General features: G+C 41.5%; 1 protein-coding gene across 2 annotated transcripts in view; it reads left to right on the forward strand.

The window, feature by feature from the left end:
- The window catches only part of GUF1 (GTP binding elongation factor GUF1), a 155,367-nt gene extending 132,506 nt beyond the window's left edge, over positions 1-22,861 (forward strand). For both annotated transcript variants that reach the window (XM_069201744.1, XM_069201746.1), the window contains 2 exons: positions 16,590-16,626; positions 22,676-22,861. In XM_069201744.1, coding sequence (XP_069057845.1) covers positions 16,590-16,626; positions 22,676-22,813 — 175 coding nt within the window. In that variant the 3' untranslated portion in view covers positions 22,814-22,861. The remainder of the gene's footprint in view (positions 1-16,589; positions 16,627-22,675) is intronic.
- Positions 22,862-23,062: the final 201 nt, after the last annotated feature.

Here is a 23,062-nt window from a genome sequence, read left to right on the forward strand (position 1 = left end):
GCAACTAGATCCCACATGGTTTGGACCTGGACTGCTAGTAAATAAACAACATACAGTGGAAGGATGACCAAATTCACAATTGAACAGTCATCCCTGTAGGACTTGGGCAGGGGGTGCTACCCCCGTGACTCTCCTAACCATCAAAATTTGTCATGCATCTGAGTAGGAGGAGCCACCGTGGGTGCAGAGCCAGTGCAGCATTTTGATTTTAATTTGTACAAATGATTCCCCTGAACCTTATGCTAGGCATTGGACATTAGCCAGTTTAGCAACATAAGGGCAGGCCTCAGGGGGTAAGTTCAGTGTGACAGGCTCCTGCCCCAACACTAACCCTTTTTAGACAGGCAACCCCTCCTGTTCTGTCCGCTATTGGCCATGCCAAACAATGCTTCATTCCTCCCGGCTCAGTGACGGGATAGTTATTACTCATTGCAGGTAGGTGTGCTATCAGGAGCACCAGTTGACACCCCACCCCCTGTGGTACTGTTATCCTTGTTGACCAGTGCCTGTTGGGTAGGTTCGGGCATTGGATAATTGGGGGAGATACTACATTCCTCAGTGATCTAATCTCAGTTTCGATTGCACCCAGCTGCTAGTAAATGGGTTCTAAGCACTCTTTTACACATAACAAGCTTGTCATATAAGACCTGCACATCTTCACGAGACATAACGGCTGGGCCACCCCGCAGGTCCCCGGCCCTGAACCTGGGTCAAGTGATAGTTTGTTTGCTTCAGGAGTCTCTACCTCCGATTCCATTTGCCCCTGCACCTTTGTGTGATACAGGGCCCCTAGGGCATGATGCGGGGGTAGCAGAGTTCAATGCAACTCCCTCTGATAAACCATTGGGTATACAGTCCTTTGGGTGGAACTCAGTTCTCTGGATGGGCAAAGTTCTTCTCTGCCTGATGTCGCCATGCTGGCTGTAGTTGGTGATAACCTGGGCTGACAGGGGGTGGGATTGAAGGGGGTAGACGATAAAGATAGACAGCATTCCAACAGGTCAATTTCCTTATTAATCAAGCCCCCCACTGTCTGGATACACCCATCGAGGGTTGAGCTCAACTCCCCCCTTGAATCCATTTTCTGCTGCTCTCCACTTCCCCAACTTAAACTGACCAGGCAGTGAGACCTCTAAGCCAATCCTGGGCAGATAGTGTAGATCATTCATGGGCAAGGGAGCAAGAAGTCAACACCGTCTTGATGCATGGTTGGAGGAAGAGAGCCATTATCACCTCTTCCCACTTTGGGTGGGGACCATGCAGTCCAAATCGGACCCTAACTTCACCCTGGGTGGTAGGGGTGCACATTAACACAGTGCCAAAACAATTGTGTACAAGGATCCACTTGCTCGACAGCCAGTTGGATGATACTGGAATCTGATAGGAGAGGGAACTGAAGCAGTGAAGTCACCACAGTAATAAATGCGTGGGTAGCCCTGCCCTGCCTCTTATTGGCTCTGACGGGCACATACGGGCCCACCCTTCACCTGGGCTTCACCAGGGCGCATCTGCAGGGGAGTTGTTAATGCTTTATAGCGTGTCAGCAGTGAGGCATCCCAAGCTACAGGCCCCTCCTCCTCAGGGTTCACATTGATTGTGGGGCTACAAGTCCCTAGCAAAGTCCCAACAACAGGCATGCAGCATCCAAATCAGTATACTAGGTGATGACATTTTCACACATTATGGCTTGTGCACTGTATACTTTTATCAGTAAAACTGTGTGCCTGTGCAAATACAATTGTCATTTCAGTTGAAAATGTGTTGTCTTTAATGGCAGTGTGCTACCACACCATGCACACTCCACACTATGCCACTCAACATCACTCACCTCCACTCTATGCCCTCCCAGTCTCCTCCACTCTGACATGCCACTCCATTTTATGACACTCCACGCTACAACATGTCACTTCTCTTCACTCTATTTCACTCTACAACATGCCACTCCACTTTGACGTGTCATTCAATGCCTCTTCACTTTATACCACTCCATGCCACCCCACTCTATACCATTCTACAACACGCTCCACCATACACCCCTCCACGCCACTCCATTCTGACATGACACTCTGACACCTTGCTCCGCTTTACACCACTCCTCTCTGTGACACTTTACTTCAGTCTAAGCTATGCCACTCCACTCTACTCCAGTACACTCCATTCCACGACACCTTACTCCACTCTACACCCCTCCACGCCACTCATCTGTACTCTACAAAACTGCACACCTCCACTCCATTCTGCAACATTCTACTCCACTGTGTGCCACTGTGTGACACACTTCACTTTATGCGGCTCCCTCTACACCACTCTGTGCACTTTACTCCACTGTATTCTGTGATCCACTACTCTATAACTATACTCCACACCATGTTACTCCAATCTATGCTGCTCCACTCCTCCTCTTTATACCAGTCCACAACACTACTGCACTCTACACCCCCATTATATGTTCCTCCACTCTGACATTATACTCCCTCTTCAATTTCATTATACTTCCCACTCCATTCAGTGACACTACTCCACTCTGTGACTCTCCATTCTATGACAGTCTACTCTAGTCTACGTCATGACACACTACTCCACAGTATGCAACTCCCTCTATGTAATTCCATGCCACTTTACTCCATCCTATGCCACTCCACAGCACTTATGTCACTCCACTCTGTAACACTTTATGCCACACCACTTTACAACACTCTACTCCATTGTACAATACTCTACACCCTCCCACTCTACTCCACGACTCTCCACAGCACTCCATGACACTCTTATCAAGAACACGACACACTACTCTACTCCACAGCATTCTTGCTTCTCCACCCTGACACTCCACTCAATGCCACTTTCCTCTATAACATTAACTTTTAGCTATGCTGATGTATAACATGGCTAAAGCACATTGGCAAAGCCAGTTAGCTCTTGCATATGGAAGACATGTTGGTTTTGCCGATGCTTGTTTACTATACAAACGTATGCTTTTGGTCAAAATAGCATGTACTTATCAGTGTAAGTAGTCTGAGGTTTTCCTGCGATCCATTGCAGAATTAAAGTGGTAGTTGTTTTTTTAAAACAACTTTAAAAGTAAACATAGGAATGTATGCCTATCACCATAAGATCACAAATTGTTTTTCACAGATCTATCAATCTGCTATTAAACTTTACTTGCAGGTACAGGATTGAAAAAACTATGCAAACAGTGGTGCTCAGTCATAAATGACCTTGCTGTTAGTCATGTTATTCTTTATATTCACAAAAGAGTTCCAATTTTTTAAGTTGTTTATTATGTCTACTAATTCAGATACGTTGTACAGTTAACTAAATGAGTCCCACATTTTAAGATCTTGCCCAGGCTTCCACCCTTTGTGAACCACACACATGTACCTTCCTTCATGAAAGACCCATCTTCCTAAATGTACTAGGTTGCACTTATTTAGTTGAAGATCTATATAGCACATATCAAATTGAGTTGATGTTGGAGCACATTACAGTTGGCATAAAAGTATAAAATTTGTGAGAAATGCATTGGTACAATATTTACGCATATTTCCAAAGTCAAACTGCTTTGAACCTTCATTGAAAGAAAACATTTGTAATGTGACCTTTCATTTTATGATAAGACCTGATCCCACTAACTTAGTGGGCGGGGTTACTATGATAATGACTTGGGTTTGAACACACATTCAAATTGTGGTTTGAAAATGTTCACATAAACATATTAAGGTGCTCATCTCTTCATCACTGGAAAGTCTGTGTTCACCTTCTTATAAGTAGTATGCACTACATTAAACAAGATTTAGCATCAGAGAAAATGTTCGTTTTGCTCTTGCTTTTCTCTTTGGAAACCTAGGATTATAGAAGAGAATGCTATTTCTAAAAGTGGATCCATGAGGGTTCCCCATAAAATTACTTTCCCTCAGCAATTGACTTTCTGGCTCACAGGAGACTTTCAAAATCCATCTGTTTAGCCACACTTTTTAAACCTTAACCCACAATAGGAGATAGACATCCACTCAGATCAGAAAAGACCGAAGTCCTTAACCTGGCCTCCACCCCCCTTTGCTTGGGACGACTCCTGGTGGCCCACCGCACTGGGTACCCTCCCCACCTCCCTGACCACACACAAAACCTCAGCATCCTACTGGAGTCCTCGCTCACCATGAACTACCAGATCAATGCCATCTCATCATCCTGCTTCTACACGCTGCGCCTGCTCTGACAAATCTTCAGGTGGATCTCCACAGAGTCCAGAACGATGGTCACCCACACACTCATCAGCAGCAGACTCAACTATGCCAAAGCACATTTCATGCAGGTGTCAGCCAAACACTCCTCAAGAAACTTCAGAACATCCAAAATGCCACTGCAATACTTGTCCTAAATGCTCTCTGCTGCAGCCACATCACCAAGCACTCGAGAGAACTCCACTGGCTGTCAATAAAAGTCACTTTCAAGCTCCTCCCACACGCCTACAAAACCCTCCATGACGCGGGATCTGCTTACCTCAACCACCGCCTCTTATTCCACGCACCCACCAGACACCTGCGTTCTGGTCAGCTGGCCCTGGCTACCGTCCCACAGATCCGTAAGACCAGGACCGGAGGAAAATCTTTTTCCTACCCCACCACAAAGACCTGGAATACCCTGCCTCTCTACCTCAGGCAATATCGGTCGCTGCCCCAATTCAGGAAGGACCTCAAGACCTGGCTCTTTGACTGAACCACAGCTCCCAGTCAGATCAACAGCTCCCCCCTGCCCCCCCCCAACCAGGGCCTTGAGACCCTTATGGGTGAGAAGTTGCGTTATGCAAACCCTTGATTGACTGCTTCCCTGTATGTTCCAATACAATCTTCCATCTCCATGCTTCTGCTCCTATTGTTTTTTTTCCCCCTAGTGCTGCCTGTTCATTTAAGAAATGTGATTCAGCACCATCAATGATTCAATTAGTGCTACATTTAATGCTACTATTACATGAATAACTCCTTCCTGGGTTTCACGTTTACCAAAATATCGTCCCAAAAAACTAGATTTAAAACTAGTTCCACTGCCAGCTTGGAGTAGCCTGCCATTCCAAGATATGCCTTGAACTTTCTTGGGTCTCTGTAAAGGTATATGTTGAGGTGTGACATTCACTGTATTTCACAGCTCTGTATCCTTAACCAATACAAGGGTTACATTTGTGAGTTTGGGATACTGAAATGTTGAGCCGTGCACCCTCTTTTCAAGCCGGAAATCCAGCAAGCTGTATTAAACATGCCTTTAACCAGGAACAATTGTTTGGGCCGGAGGTGGACACAGCAATTGAGAAATTAAAGAAGGACACAGACACAGACACAGACACGGCCAAAGCCATGGACGCGCTCTACTCCCCACAAAGCAGAGGCACATTTAGAAAGCCACAATTTAGAGGAGGGTTTTGTACGCAAACACCAGAGCCTTCCACCTCACAAACCAGACCCACCTATCAGGGGCAGTACCAGAGAGGAGGGTTATGAGGCTCATACAGGAGTGGACAATTCCCAAGAGCACGGGGAAAATTCCAAAGCCCTAAAACAAGTCAAACCAAACAGTGACTTCAATGTCACAAACCCCCAACACTTAACACCAGTGGGGGGGGTGACTTACTGCATACTACAAAAACTGGAAAAACATAACTACGGACGCATGGGTCCTAGCCATTATCCAACATGGTTATTGCATAGAATTCATACATTTTCCACCAGATGTGCCTCCAAGAGCACACAATATGTCCAAACAACACTTAGACCTGTTACAACTAGAGGTCCAAGCATTGTTAAAAAAACAAGCAATAGAATTAGTACCCAACCATCAAAAAGCAACAGGTGTCTACTCACTATATTTCCTATTTCCAAAGAAAGACAAAACGTTGAGACCGATATTAGACCTCAGAACTCTGAATCTCTACATCAAATCAGATCACTTCCACATGGTAACACTTCAAGACGTAAAAATTACTTTGCTCAAAAAACAGGACTACATGTCAACGTTAGATCTCAAAGATGCGTATTTCCACATACCCATACATCCTTCGCACAGGAAATACTTAAGGTTTGTAATCCACAGCGTGCATTATCAATTCAGGGTGCTACCGTTCGGGATAACAACAGCCCCAAGAGTATTCACAAAATGCCTTGCAGTAGTAGCCGCTCATATAAGGAGACAGCACATGCACGTATTCCCATACTTAGACCATTGGTTAATTAAAACCAGCACTCAGCAACAGTGTCTTCTTCACACGCAATACGTTATAGAAACTCTACACAAACTAGGGTTTTCTATAAATTACCAAAAATCACATCTACAACCATCCCAGATACAACAATACTTGGGAGCAACACTCAACACACAGAAAGCGATTGCCACTCCAAGTCCGCAAAGGGTACAAGCGTTCCAAAATATAGCATTAAACATGCAGCCCTACCAACACTACCAAGTGAGGTTTGTAATGAAACTTCTAGGCATGATGTCTTCATGCATAGCCATTGTCCCAAACGCAAGATTACACATGCGGCCCTTACAACGGTGCCTAGCAAAACAATGGACACAAGCGCAGGGTCAACTCCAAGATCTAGTGTTGGTAGACTGCCAGACACACTTCTCGCTTCAATGGTGGAACCCTATAAATTTAAACCAAGTGCGGCCATTCCAAGACCCAGTGCCTCAATACGTGATCACAACAGATGCTTCCATGATGGGGTGGGAAGCACACCTCAACCAGCACAGTATACAGGGACAATGGGACAATCTACAAAAACAACTGCACATAAATCATTTAGAACTGTTGGCAGTGTTTCTAGCATTGAAAGCATTTCAACCACTGATAGCCCACAAACACATTCTTGTCAAAACCGACAACATGATGACAATGTATAACCTCAACAAACAAGGAGGGACACACTCGTCACAACTGTGTCTCTTCGCACAGAAAATTTGGCATTGGGCAATTCACAATCACATTCTCCTAATAGCACAATACATCCCAGGCATTCAAAACCAGTTAGCCGACAATCTCAGTCGAGATCACCAACAAACACACGAATGGGAAATTCATCCCCAGATCCTACAAGATTACTTTCTATGCTGGGGAACACCAAAAAATAGACCTATTCGCAACAAAAGAAAACGCAAAATGCCAAAACTTTGTGTCCAGGTACCCACACCCTCAGTCCAAGGGCAATGCGTTATGGATCAGTTGGTCAGGGATATTTGCTTACGCTTTTCCCCCTCTCCCACTCATTCCTTATCTGGTAAACAAACTGAGTCAAAACAGACTCAAACTAATACTCATAGCGCCAACTTGGGCTCGCCAACCGTGGTACACAACACTGCTGGACCTATCAGTAGTACCTCACGTCAAATTACCAAACAGGCCAGATCTGTTAACTCAAAACAAACAACAGATCAGACACCCGAATCCAGCATCACTCAATCTAGCAATCTGGCTCCTGAAGTCTTAGAATTTGGACACTTAGACCTTACACAAGAATGTATGGAGGTCATTAAACAAGCTAGGAAACCTACTACAAGACATTGTTATGCAAACAAATGGAAAAGATTTGTTTACTACTGCCACAATAATCAAATTCAACCACTACATGCTTCCGCAAAGAACATTGTAAGTTACTTATTACACTTACAAAAGTCTAAACTAGCATTCTCTTCTGTTAAAATACATCTCACAGCAATATCTGCCTATCTGCAGATTACACATTCAAAATCGCTTTTTAGAATCCCAGTTATCAAAGCTTTTATGGAGGGATTAAAGAGAATCATACCACCAAGAACACCACCAGTACCTTCGTGGAACCTTAATATTGTATTAACACGACTCGTGGGACCACCATTTGAACCCATGCACTCTTGTGAAATGCAATAATTAACTTGGATGGTAGCCTTCCTAATAGCTATCACATCTCTTAGAAGAGTAAGTGAGATACAAGCATTTACTATACAAGAACCCTTTATACAAATACCTAAACATAAAGTGGTTCTCCGTATAAATCCCAAATTCTTACCAAAGGTTATATCACCATTCCACCTAAACCAAACAGTGGAACTCCCAGTCTTCTTTCCACAACCAGACTCAGTAACCGAAAGAGCATTACATTCATTAGACATAAAAAGAGCACTAATGTATTACATTGACAGAACAAAACAGTTTCACAAAATAAAACAATGGTTTGTAGCCTTCCAAAAACCTCATGCAGGAAATCCTATATCCAAGCAAGACATTGCCAGATGGATAGTGAAATGTATTCAAACTTGCTATATTAAAGCAAAAAGAGATCTACCGATTACACCAAGAGCGCATTCCACTAGGAAAAAAGGTGCCACAATGGCTTTTCTAGGAAATATACCTATGACAGAAATGTGTAAGACAGCCGCATGGTCTACGCCTCATACATTCACAAAACATTACTGTGTAGATGTGTTAACAACACAACAAGCCACAGTAGGACAGGCTGTATTATGAACATTATTTCAAACAACTTCAACTCCTACAGGCTAAGCCACAGCTTTTGAGGAGATTACTGCTTATTAGTCTATGCACAGCATGTGTATCTGCAGCTACACATGCCATCGAACGGAAAATGTCACTTACCCAGTGTACATCTGTTCGTGGCATGAGACGCTGCAGATTCACATGCGCCCTCCCACCTCCCCGGGAGCCTGTAGCTGTTATAAGTTGAATGAAAATTGTAAATTTGTAAATAAATAATATTTTTAATACACATTATGTACATACAAACTTACTCCATTGCATGGGCACTTTTAGTATATTCACAACTCCTACCTCACCCTCTGCGGGGAAAACAATCTAAGATGGAGTCGACGCCCATGAGCCATGGAGCCGAAAGGGAGGAGTCCCTTGGTCTCGTGACTCGAAAAGACTTCTTCAAAGAAAAACAACTTGTAACACTCCGAGCCCAACACTAGATGGCAGGATAATGCACAGCATGTGAATCTGCAGCGTCTCATGCCACGAACAGATGTACACTGGGTAAGTGACATTTTCCATATATATATATATATATATATATATATATATATATATATTTATATATATATATCTTCGATGGCATGTGTAGCTTTTGATACACATGCTTTCCATAAGTCTGTCATCTAGTGTTAGGCTCGGAGTGTTACATGTTGTTTTTCTCCGAGAAGACTTCTTCTCTCTGTAATACGGCACATGGGCATTGAGTCCTTTGTTAGATAGTTTTTTTTCCGCTGTGTGGTTCGGACATGTTTCCTCTCGCTCCAGTGGATCTTGGTTAGTTATTTCTGAACCTTTTCCTACCTTTCTATAATATCGTCGGTATTGTTTTGATTACGTTTCCCATCTATACCGGATTCGATTTAGACCACCAGGATCTAATTCTTGCCCTTAAAAGGGGCCTTTTAGGGCCTACTTCAATGTCAGGCTGATAGAGCAAACTCTCTCCTCTGTGTCACGCTAAATTCCCATACATCAACCAACATTCCGTATGTAATCTCTCGACCATTGAGAAGAGATCTGCGATGCCTGCAGATCATTTCGATCAAAACCGACTCTCCGGGACTGTAGAGCCAGTCGTCTCGAAATGGCGTTGAAGTCCACAGAAGACGCACAGGAAGAAGTTTGACAGGGGGCCTCATTTTCCATCCAAGACGTGGACTCTGATCAACACTCCGATGTTGATAGCCACGACATAGCTCCAGTGCGGTTCGTGAGTAGAACTGCTCAGTCACACCGTACAAAGGCACTAAAAAAGACTCCAGCACTGGTCGTTGGTCCTCCTCTGCCTTCACGCCATAATCGGATCTGAAAAACAAGTCCGGATGATCAACCTTCGGGTTCAGCTCCGAGAACAAAGACCAAAGTGTACTCGGCATCGACCAAACAGGCTGCTACAGCTGTCTCAGTATCGAGCCGAAAATCAGAAGGAACATCTTAGGAGCTGAAAAAACCAGCAACAACTTTGGAGCTGACTTTTTCGGTTCAAGTTAAACACTCTGTATCTAAACCCTCGGAGTTGAAAGCCATAAGTAGTAAACATACTACTTCAACACAATAATCTTTGGACATACAATCTGTTTTGTGATGGGTGGATGGATGCTAAACAGGGAAATACACATTCAAAAGAGCACAGGAAGAATAATTGCTTCTCCTCCAAAGCCCTTTAAGTGGAAATTAACTTTTCAAGATACCTTAAAGGATGCACCTCCACCAAAAAAAGGTCTCAAAAGACAAAGAGCAGGAAGTGGCTACAAGACAAAAACAGCTTTCATCACCACATTCTCCTGTTCCTCCTTCCACACCATGACCACCACCATCACCCACATATGAAATGCAGTTGTCACCTCAGAAATTCTCACTCTCACAACACAGGGATGATCTTACTGAGGACCAGCAGGATATAGATCCATGGGATATATATGATATTGATCCCATTCTTCCAAGTGATCCAGACTTGTATCCTGCTAGACCTTCCCACCAGAAGACACTACTGCATATAACCAAGTTATAGCCAAAGTTACTGCCTATCATAATGTGCAGATGCATACAGATCATATAGAGTAAGATTTCCACATTAGCATCTACACACAAAGAACATCAATGTCTCCCAATGCTTCCAGGAATGCTCAGACATGCTTCTGACATTTTCAAAGAACCAGTGAAGGACAGAATTATCACTCCTAGAGTAGATAAAAAAATATAAACCTGCACCCTCAGACCCATTGTTTATTAAAACTCAGTTACCACCTGACTCAATTATGGTTAGCGCAGCAAGGAAAAGGGCCAACAGTCAGTCCACAGGAGACGCTTCTCCTCCTCCAGACAAAGAACGCAAGAAAATAGATGCAGCAGGTAAAAGGGTAGCTTCACAAGCTGCATTTCGCTGGAGGATAGCCAAGTCACAGGCCACGTTAGCCAGATATGATAGGGCCCACTGGGATGAGATGGAACAACTGTTGCAGTACCTTCCACCAGAGCACCAAAAAAGAGGACAGCAAATAGTAACAGATATCTAATAATGCTATTAGATCTGCTACAGATGCAGCTGATACAGCTGCCAGAACAATCAACACCAGTGTACCTATTAGAAGGCATGCCTGGTTAAGATGTTCAGGATTCAAGCCTGAAATGCAGCAAGCTGTTTTCAATATCCACTTTGATAAGGAACATTTATTCGACCCAGATGTTGATACAACTATAAACAAACTTAAAAAGGATTCTGAAACCGCTAAAACAATGGGTGTGTTATACACCACACCCACTAGAGGGAATTTTCGTTGATCACAGTTTAGAGGGTGTTTCAAAGCATTAGCCACAGAAACATACAGTTCTTAACAAAAGCAATCCTCACACTTCTACACAAGAGGGTCATTTAGAGGCTCCTACAGAGGATCCAACAATAGAGGAAGAGGTAAACCATCTACTTCCAGAGGTTCCTCTACCTCAAATAAACAGTGGCTTTCTCACCATTCCCACAGAGCATACATCTCCTGTGGGAGGAACACTGGTAAATTTCTATACACAATGGCACAACATCACTATGACTAATGTGTTCTGTCCATTATCCAACATGATTATTGTCTAGAACTCATTTCCACTCCACCAAACATTTCCCCTCATTCACACAGGCTTACTCAAGAGTATCTCACTCTACTGAAACTACTACTCAAAGGAGCCATAGAGATAGTACCTATATCCCAACAGGGGTCAGCAGTATATTCACTATACTTCCTGATACCAAAGAAAGACAGTACTCTAAGACCAATTTTAGTTCTCAGACACCTCAATCTATATATCCTTTCATATGGTCACTCTACAAGACATCATTCCCCTGCTACAAAAACAGGATTATATGACAGCATTAGTCCTCAAAGATGCTTATTTCCACATTCCCATACATCGAAAATATCTAAGATTCGTTGTAGCAGAAAAGCACTACTAATTCAAAGTGCTACCATTTTGAGTAACAACAGCACCAAGGGTGTTCACCAAATGCTTGTCTTCCCACATCTAGATGACTAGCTCATAAAGGCCAGTACAATTGAAATTTGTCAACAACATACTCAATATACCATAGATATCCTACACAATCATCACAGATACAACTGTATCTGGGAGCAATTCTGAACACTCAGTCAGGATTAGCATATCCAAACCCAGTGAGGATTTAAGCATTTCACAATCTCATATCTCAACTACAATGCAACCACACTTATACAGTAAAGCTAGTGATGAAACTACTGTGAATGATGGCTTCATATATAGCCATAGTCCCCAATGCAAGAATGCACATGCACCCACTACAGCAGTGGATTTCTCAGCAATGGTCTCAGTCACAGGGTCGAATTCAAGATCTAGTGTTGTTGGACCGCCAGACTCGCCGCTCTCTGCAATGGGGGAATTACACCATCCTATCAATGGGGCAGCCCTTTCAGGACCCTTTGCCTCAGACCACAATCACAACAGATGCATGCCTGATAGGTTGGGGGAGCTTATCTCAACAACCTCACTATCCAAGCGGAATGGGACTCAACCCAACTGACTTATCATATAAACTACTTGGAATTACAAGCAGTATTCCCTGCACTCAAAGCTAGGAACACAAATCACACACAAGATAGTGTTAATATGGACAGACAATATGACCACAATATATTATCTGCAAAAATACTGGGGAGGGGGGGACACTCATCTCAATTGTCCCTTTTAGCACAGACAATTGGGAAGTGGGGGATTCACAATCACATTCAATTAGTGGCAAAGTATCTTCCAGGGATATACAATCAACTAGCGGCCCTCTTAAGCAGGACACAGTAACAAGTCCACGAATGGGAAATTCACCCACAAGTGATTCAATCATACTTCCAAATGTGGAGAACCCCAGACATAGACTTTACCTCCACAAAATAAAAAGCAAAATGCCAAAGCTTCACATCCAGGTACCCACATCCTTAATCCAATGACAATACTCTATGGGTAAATTGGTCAAGAATATTTGCTTAGGCTTTTCCACCTCTCCCACTGATTCTATCTCTGATAATAAAGATGAAACAAACCTCACTCACTGATACTCATGGCTCCTACATGGGAACATCTACATTGGTACACAACACTATTGGTCCTGTCTGTAGTACCACATCACAAGCTGCCAAACAGACCAGATTATTGACTTAAAGGAGAGGCCAAATCAGACATCCAAATCGCCGCACACTCATCCTGGCGATTTGGCTCCTGAAGTCATAGAGCTTTGCTGTCTACAGCTTCCATATGAATGTATGGATATTCTAAAAGAAGCACACACACCCACACCCCATATGAATGTATGGATATTCTAAAAGAAGCACACACACCCACAACTAGACAGTGTTATGCAGCTAAATGGAAACGTTTTGTCTACTATTGTCAAACCAAAAATATTGATCCACATAAAGCTTCAGTACAGGATCTCGTTTGCTATTTGCTACAATTAAAAAAAGCAAATCTGGCATATTCATCTTTTTATTCATTTACCAGCTAAAGCTGCTTACCTTCAAAACAGACACCATATGTCCCTGTTCAGGATTCTTGTTATAAAGGCCTTTATGAAAGGTCTTAAAAGGGTTAGTCCACCTAGAGTTCCTCCAGCCCCTGTGTAGAATTGTAATATTGTACTCTGAAGACTAATGGGGCCACCATTTGAACCCATGCATTCTTCTACTCTAGAGTTCATGGAAGGTTGCTTTCTTAGTAGCAATCACTTCCTTAAGAAGAGTTAGCGAAATTCAAGTGTTCACTTTAGAAGAACCTTTCTTTCATATCTATAAAGACAAACTAGTTCTTAGAACAAATTCCAAATTCCTACCAAAGGTAGAATCACCTTTTCATATCAATCAGTGAGTGGAATCGCCAGTCTTCTTTCCACAGCCAGATTCAGTTGCTGAATGAGCCCTTCACACCCTTAATGTTAAAAGAGCTCTTGTGTACTATATAGACAGAACAAAAGATTTCAGAAAACTCAAACTACTCTTTATCTCATTTTCAGAACCTCACAGAGGTAATCCTATTTAAAAAAAAAATGGATTAGCCAGATCAAACTTGCTATCTTAAAGCTAAAAGACAGTTACCAGTAAGTCCTAAAGCACATTCCACTAGAAAAAAAGGAGCTTCAGTGGCATTCCTTGGGAATGTTTTATCTGGCCAACAAACAAACATTGGACAGGCAGTGCTTAGAACACTATTTCAAACTACTCCTACAGGCTAACCACTGCTTTTTTTGGGAGGGGACTGCTTTACAGTCTATGCAAAGCATGTGTATCTACAGCTGCACATGCCATTGAACGGAAAATGTTACTTACCCAGTAGACATCTGTTCGTGGCATGTAGTGCTGTACATTCACATGCACCTTCCCTCCTTCCCAGAAGCCTGTAGATGCTGTAGTATAATATATTATAAATATATAAATATATTGCATGGACATCTCATTTCTTTACTATATATCTACTTATATATTTATGCAATCTTTACTTTACCCTCTTGTTGGAAAACAATCTAACAAAGGACTCAATGCCCATGTGCAGTATTAGAGATAAGAGGAGTCACTTGATCCAGTAACTCGAAAACCTTCGAAGAAAAACAACTTGTAACACTCCAGCCCAACGCTACATGGCAAACTTATGCAAAGCATGTGAATCTACAGCACTACATGCCACAAATAGAAGTCTACTGGGTAAGTAACGTTTTTTGACGTGTTCATAGGCCAGTGCATATTTTCTATATAAGCTTCTTGATTAGATGCTTATGAGTCTCTCTTTTTATTTTATCGATCACAATAGGTAAATATTATCTTAACTATTTATCTACAAGCATTTCTATATTGAAATCTTGAGGAAAGATAAAATACTGTTATAAAAGTCCACACATAAATTACCTTCAAATACTGTAATGCTCGAAGGTCTGTGTTTTTAGACAATACAACTTTAAATCTCATTATATGATATTCCTTACAAATTTATCTATGCATTTACTACTCTAATCCTACTATACAAGAGAAATAAAACAAAAACATTCTCTCTCAAAAGCTTTACTCTGTCTGAGTATCACCCTATACCTCAAACTATCCTCTAACTCCACTCTTTGAGTCATGCCAAACCAATTCTACTACTTCGATCTCCAAAATAACCCTTCCCAGACTCTTCCCTCCTCTACCCCTCCTGGCTCACCCAAACCTCATTTTATCACTATGAACTCCCAAAAAACCCTACAAACGTTTCCTTCATTTATCTCACCTTTAACTCATCCCAACCCCCATTTCACTACTATGATCTACCTAATACTGTCTACAGACTCTTACATCCTCCACGTCTCCTTTACTCATCCTAAACCTCATCTTACTACTGTGATCTCCCAATTAACACTTCTGTATTCTTCCCTCCATTATTCTATTCAAATCATCTAACGGACTAACATGTCCTCTGCTCAGATTAACCCATATCTCCCTATACTAATACGGTACTCATATTTCCCCATGCTAACCCACCACTAATCTTTTCGGGTTTTGGAGTAGCGTGCTACTCTTCGAAAAGTGCATCAACGCCTCATCACAGGTAGTAAGCACTATATAAATACAATTACAAATTAACTTCAGATACCTGTATCTACAGGCCAAGGGAAATGTGCTATAGATGAACTTGTTTGGGATACAACGCCTCCAGTTTTCACCTCTCTCTCTCTCATCCTGTAAGTGCTGAAGAAGATGAGACAAGCATCTGTGGCCCTCATTTTAGTGCCACGAACCTTGCAAAGACAGCCCTGATATCCAGTTCTCCTGGAGATGTCAGTCAGTGCCCACGAGGTTACATTCAGACCAGATCTTCTCACTCAGCGTCAGGGTGAGCTCTGACACCCAGATCCCAAACAGCAGAACCTTTCACTCTGGCACCTGTGTTCTGAGAGTTCAGCTACCGCCGTCATCCAGAGGAATGTCTGGTATCATTTGGGAAGTGTGAAAGCCCACTATTCATGCCTGTTACTCTGCTAAGTGGAAAAGGTTAATGCATTACCTCGTCTCTAATCAGGTAAACAGCTCCAAGGTTTCTGTGCAGGAGAATGGTTCTAGCCTCCTACACCTCTACAATGCAGGCCAGCACTTCTACAAATAACATTTTCCATGTGTATCTGTGTATGTATAACCCACTTTTGCATTAGTTTGCATTGTTATGTCTATGTTAACATTACTCACCCATCAACACCATAACCTAGTCTATATTATGCCACCACAGCCTGTTAAATGCTTAGTTTCTAAGCAACAGTTACTATTTACAGAATTTAATAACAGGTAATAAAATAAATTAAATTAAATGTACTAGAAGGAGCTCGTGCACTGAAGCTCAGTCAGTGCAATATTGTGATATCTTGTGAAATGTATTAAGTTGGAGAGTAGTGCGTTGATACATCATGGCTCATCAAGTAGATGGCTGAACATTGCAGCATAATCTTTTGTGAGGTTTGTTTTTGCTTATCAACAAGAAATTTTTCACATAGACAACAAATATGAATGCTTACATGAAGTTGTGTTTTTTTTTTTTTTTGTAGAGTGAAAGCTTATCGAAAAAATGTCCTGGCAAAGTGTGTAAGTAATAGCTTTTAACCTAGTATTACAAAAATGTTGTTGATTATGTTACATTTAAGCTATCTTTTATTTTATTTGTGATAGTTTACATAGTAATGACTTTGCTTCAAGGAGCAAATTGATGCTTTACAGCTAATTGTTTTTTTTTATTGGAGCCGAAGTTGCTCAAATATAAGGTGCTCTACATATAACATGCTTGTGTGAGATGTGTTTGAAACTCCTACAGAAACTAGGTTGTAAAAGGAAGGTCATAGTTAAGATAGTAGCCCACGCAGAAGCATTCTATACAGATTTATGCTTAATATATTTCTAAATTGAAGGACTGCGTATAGCAGGGATGTGTACAGAATCACAATCATGCTAATTCTTTTGTCAAGTGATAGAGCCCATACTCATAATGTATAGCCTCCAAAGTGAAAAGGAATTACAGTGCTTTCATCAACATTTACAACACTTTTGCTTGCATTCAATAGGTCTTAAGACAAGATTTTCCTAGAGCAGAGGCGGATAGGTGTTTTTTTGTTGTTTAAAATAAATATACAAATGTTAGTTTGAGGGAGGGTTTGGAATAGTACAGCTTTTAAATGAAACAAGAGGAGTTATATTTTCCCTGTACAAGAGAATTAATGTGAAAGTTGGTGAAATTTGAAAAAATATCACATCTAGTTAATTGTTGGGTTTTTCATTTTCATTTCTTTGGGCCTGCCCACTTCACCCTATTGCATTTTTATGTTCTAGCTCTTCCATCCGTTGGCTTTAGACATTGTCATTCTCATCTTAGATTATACCCCAGATGATTGGCTCTCTCCCTTCATTTGGGTTATTCCTGAGTTTTAAAGAACCTACCTCTCACTTAACTTCTCAATAATGGGGAAACTTTGCAAACTTTTTATTTTTGTAATTTATTTGTTCTGTTGCAAAGGCCTGACGTTTGCGTGGTGTACCCCTAAACTATTTGCCTTCACTGTTTTTGCTGGCTGTAGAACTCTGTGCACTGTACCACAGCTAACCAGTAGTATAGTTCTGGAACTCTGCCTTTCAACATGATGAATTTGGCATTCCCCTAATTTGTATATTTAAGTTACTTAAAAATCCATAGTTTATAGTACAAGAGTTTACCCAGGGCCTGAAAGTGGACTGCAGCACCCATTGTGTCATCCACCACAGTGACAGTGTTAACATGACAGCATAGCTACCATGAGTAGGCTGGCTGTGTAGTTTTAAAGCTGCAAGTTTTACCTGTCAAAATAAATCCTTTTGACATTGCTAAACTTTCCTATTAAATATTAATAAGTCACCCCTAGGTAGGCCTTATGCCTATAAGGCGGGGTGCATGGTATTTTAAAGTAGGTAGGCATATAGTAAGTAGGAGTGTAATGTTAAACATGTCCTTACAGTGAAAAGGCCCCAAAGCCATTTTCACTGTAATAGGGTTGGCTGTTTCTTATGAAAGTATTGGGATACAATATTAAATGTAATAATGTTATTTCTGGCTAGGACACAGCTACAGAATTGATTCTTGGATTATTAGACATAAGTGTTACAAGCCCAACTCACTGGTGAAGTTGAATTTGTAATACATATTTTCGAAAAGGTACCTTTGGAATGTCACCTTTTTCCTCCCTAAGGCCTCTGGAGGCTAATTTGCATAAGCATAGACTGTCACCAAAGCCTCCTTGATGAGGTGAAAAAACGGCTTCCAGAGCAGGAGAAAGGCTTCTGTGAGGGGGAGGTGACTCCGTCCTTCTGGCAGGATGACTATTTGTGCTGTTCCCAGGAACTTGATGAACTTTAAAGAGGCTTATCTCAACTGACAGCTGGGCAGGGCACTTTTTGTTCCCCCAGTCAGCCATGTGCCACTGCCAGTTGGGGATGAGCTGCCCCAGAACTGGTTTAGAGTGGTGAGCCTGACAGTAGGCTGCTCTGTCTGAATTGTGGTTTTATTGCCTAATTTTAATATTTTTTTTAATTCTTTCTCACACCTTGTTGATACTTTGTTTTTGGCTGTTTTCCCTGTCCGCCGGGGCTCTTTACCAGCCGATTGAGCAGAGGGAAATGAGCCATACTGCCTACACTTATGGGACGGGTAACAGGCTAGTGTTGCAGAGAGAGCACCCATATAATCATCATGCCGGAACGGATACGCAGCAGGTGCCTCGCTGGCACACCTAAGGCACGCCCATATGTGTCCATTAATGCTTGGACTGTGTCGTGCTCCAGAAACCCTGGTAGTATTGTAGGTGGGAAAGGCCCCTGATCTAACCTACTCTAAAGAGCAGTTTTTGAGTTGGCATAATCAAGGTAACCTAGTAGCTTGTGTATCTCCTATTGGCTTTAATGAGCTCCACGTTAATATGTGCAGTAGTTGATCCTTGGGTGACTTTCAGATCACCCCACCCCTCCCTCTCAGTTCAGTTCATGCCTCCTCTGCTAGATAACTGATTGTTCCTAAAATGACCAACTATCTGCAATTTCCTATTAATGCCAGGTCTCTTAACAGAAATAAAATTGAGTGTGCAGAAGGTATTACCTCCCATGAGCCTGATTGGGTGTTTTTTGATGGTGACCTGGGCTAAAGAGTCATCCTGACTTGATGGACGCTATTCCCCCTAGTTATATAATTACTAAACTGGACAGGATAGGCAGGGCAGGGAGAGGGCTGGCAGACATACACAAAACTATCTATACATGCCTGATGCAACCCCTTCATACATTGGCCGTCTGTGAAGCATTATAATACTCTTAAAAAAATAAAATAACACCCACTAATTCATTTGCAAGGTCTGCTTTTATTCCAGAGTTTGCACACTTAATAGAACCCTATTTGGGTAAACACAACATTACATTGCTGGGTGATTTCAATTTCCATATGGAAAGTAACATCTGAAAAGACTCCCATGCTTTCAGAGACATGATGTGGTGCTGTGGCTCTTACAACTAGTAACAGTACCTACCCATGGAGCAGGCCATATACTGGATGGTATTTTCGCCAATGTTCTGCGTCTTAATGCATCTGAGCCTCTACCCTTACCTGGTCTGATCATCATGCTGTTCTTTATCCTGGCCTAACCCACAAGAAATTGTTCATGGAAGAACCATTAGAAGGTTTAAAATAAACTGGAACGGGATTAGTAAAGAATCTTTATTTCATGCTCTAACTAATTGTAATTGGACAGATTTTGAGAACACGGAATTGGTGGCCATACAATTTTCCTCCTGACTCACTTCAGCTATTAACACTATTGCTTCCTTGAAGGAAACCTTTGTGCAGAGGAGGATGCTGGTTTTCAGACAGACTCAGACTGCTAAAATAGGCCCGTCGTTGCCAAGAACGTGCCTGGCGAAAATTATATGATTTTTATGAAGCAGCCAAATATCAGACTGAATTGGCAGAGTATAAAGCTGCCATTAAGGAAGGGAAATCTCTTTGCTGTTCCAGCAAGATTGCATCCGCCAAATCTTCCAGAGATCTTTTTAAATTATTTAATCTACTATCTACACCCAAAGTACCTTCCAGCATAGAGGGTTTACAAGACTTTTGTAATGAAATGGCACATTTTATTTTGCACAAAAATTCTTAATATCTATAAGTAACTGGATTACCTTAACCCTGACTCTCCTACTGCCTCCCAACTAGACATAAATGCTAAGTTAAGTCTATCAGGGACAAGGATGTGTAGTAGAAATCCGACAGCTTTTCTCCCTGGTTTTACGCTTACACATGACTTGACAGGGCATTAACTCCTTAGTATGAAATCAGGCTCCCCTTTTGAACCTTGGTCTCAAAAACATTTTGCACTTAGAAGCTAACATCATTGTCCCATATCTTATACTAACTTAGAACAAGGCTATTATCTCTGGCTTTTACTTTCAACCTTGGCAAAAAGCTGCTGTGAAGCATCTTTTAAAAAAAAACTAATCTGGACCCCTCAGATTTAAAAAAAGAAAAGAAAAACTATCAGTATATTACCCTGCTGCCTACTCCTTCAAACATTTTGGAAAACACCTGAATACCCAGCCGATGGCCTATCTAGTACATCATTGCTGGATGCCTCTGTTTGGCTTCAGAAACAGCCTTTGAACTGGACTGCATTGGTAGTAGCAGTCAATGACATTTGAGCCATGGTGGATGCAGGACAGACTGTCCACAGCATTTGATACCATTTCTCCAACCCTGCTGGTCGGGCATCTGCAGGATTTTGGTATCTTTCTTGAGGAATAGGTCTCAGGCAGTTGATGCAGTCCCAGGTTGTAGGATCAGTACTGTTCAGAGTCCATCACTCTGCCACGTGGGGGTCCTCAGGGCTCTTCGTTGAGCCCTACATTATTCAACTTATATATTTCCCCACTGGCAAAACTTTAAATGACTTTTGGGTTTCAGGCCTCGTCTTATGCTGATGGCACATAAATAATTGTGTCTATCTCTAAAGACATAGAGAAAATTGTTACCAACCTTAATAACTGCATGCTGGCAGTGGCCAGCTGGATGGGAGAAAAACTATCTTAGACTCAATGGAGACAAGACAGAGGTATTGGTCTTTGGCAGTCAACCATCCATTTGGACCCACTTGTGGTGGCCTAATCTATATTACCCACTCCAGCATATTCTGCTAAGAACTTAGGTGTTCTCATATAGAAGAATGTATCATTTGACTTTCACGTTAACTTGACAGTGTCAACCTTTTTTTGGATAATTATAACTATTAGGAAAGTGTTTCCTTATATCTCCTTTCTGGCACTTAAGCAAGGTGCATTGGCCCTTATCTCATCCAGGTTAGACTATTGTAATGTGCTCTATCAGGATACTAACAACACAGTTATAGCCAAAATGCAGTTGGTTCAAAATGCGGCAGCAAGACTGATTCTTGATGTTCCTAAACACCAATCAGTTTCAGCAGAGATTTAGAAGTTCCACTGGTTGCCTGTGAACAAAGATATTACCTTTAAAGCCTTATATATTGTTCACAAGCACTGCAGATTATCAGGCCTGGAGGAATTAAAAATATGTTTCAATGGTATATTCCTCCCAGATTGCTTCAATCTTTGAGTCAAAATCTTTTAATTGTGCCTCACTATCGAAAAACAAGTTGGGGTAGTAGAGCCTTTTTTGGTAGAAGCAAAAGGAACTTTCTTTCTCACTTCATCACTTGTCTTCAAGATCATATGCTGTTTCACAAAGCCTCAAAAACCTGATTTTTTACTCTTTAACGGATGCTCAGGGCTTACAGTCCTGGATTTCTTTTCCACCTTTCCCCTACTTCCTAAGGGACTGCTACCAGTGCCTTGACGCCTTTGGCCAAGTGTTTATTGCTTTATAAAATTTTATTAATTTCATTCATAGTGACCTCAGAGGTGGAGTTGCTCATTTTCCTGACCATACCCTTTGGGTGAGTACAGGAGAAGAAAGGTTCTTCAGTCTTAGTCGTAGATATAGAGGGGCACTGTGAGATTGTTTGAAGTAAGGCATACAGGGAATGCTCCAAAAGTTGGTAGGCTCATCCCTGGAAAGTTTTATCCCATTGGTTAGGGTGTGGGCAGGAATTTACCCCACTCATAAGCCTGTGCCAGGCATAAATGTGGCACCCCCAGGTCCCTCCTCTAAATATTTTCTGGACATGCATGCTGTCTGCCCAAGAATACTAGACCTGCTCTCCCTCTTGTACCCAGTAGAAGTGGACTCCAAGGGTCACAAGGTGGGCCTGCTGTTCAAGCCTGATCATCATTACTCCTAAACTACTACTATAAAGAAAAGAGAAGAGCTGTTACGAAGTTAAAATTCCATTGTACTAGAAAACTCTACAATCCATTTACCAATATCAAATGTTATAATTAATGTGTGTAGTTTATTAATCACAAAATATTTTGCATATAGCGCTTGTTAAATTGTTCATATTCAATTCACTTTTGCTTTGAACATCTATTTGTTCATCACTCCATTTCTTGTTGGCCTTTGTTTAGCTTTACTGCATTTACATGCCATTCTCAGTTACATTCTTCTTCTGAAAATTATATTTTATTTGAAAACGTTGCTGTTTTTTTTTCCTTTTAGTATGGTGGTGATATAACAAGAAAAATGAAGCTATTGAAAAGACAAGCGGAAGGGAAGAAAAAGATGCGAAGTATTGGAAATGTTGAAGTGCCAAAGGATGCATTTATAAATGTGTTAAAAAGGAAACCTGACAAATGACCAGCAGAAATACTGTAAAGCTTATACAATAAATATTTTTATAAAATACTTATATGTTTTTTATGTATATTAAAAGAAGTGATGTAATGCCCTTATCTTTAAATAGAGATCAACTGTGAGCTGTTTGGATGTGCTTCCGCCATACTCAATGACATTTTTAAGTTCTTTTATCCGATTTCTTAGGACACTAAAGTTCAGTTTCTGACAAATTATGCACTGAACATCAGCCATTTACAATTGTTTTCATAT

This window comes from Pleurodeles waltl, chromosome 1_2 (genome assembly GCF_031143425.1).
Source record: "Pleurodeles waltl isolate 20211129_DDA chromosome 1_2, aPleWal1.hap1.20221129, whole genome shotgun sequence".
NCBI classification, from domain to species: domain Eukaryota; kingdom Metazoa; phylum Chordata; class Amphibia; order Caudata; family Salamandridae; genus Pleurodeles; species Pleurodeles waltl.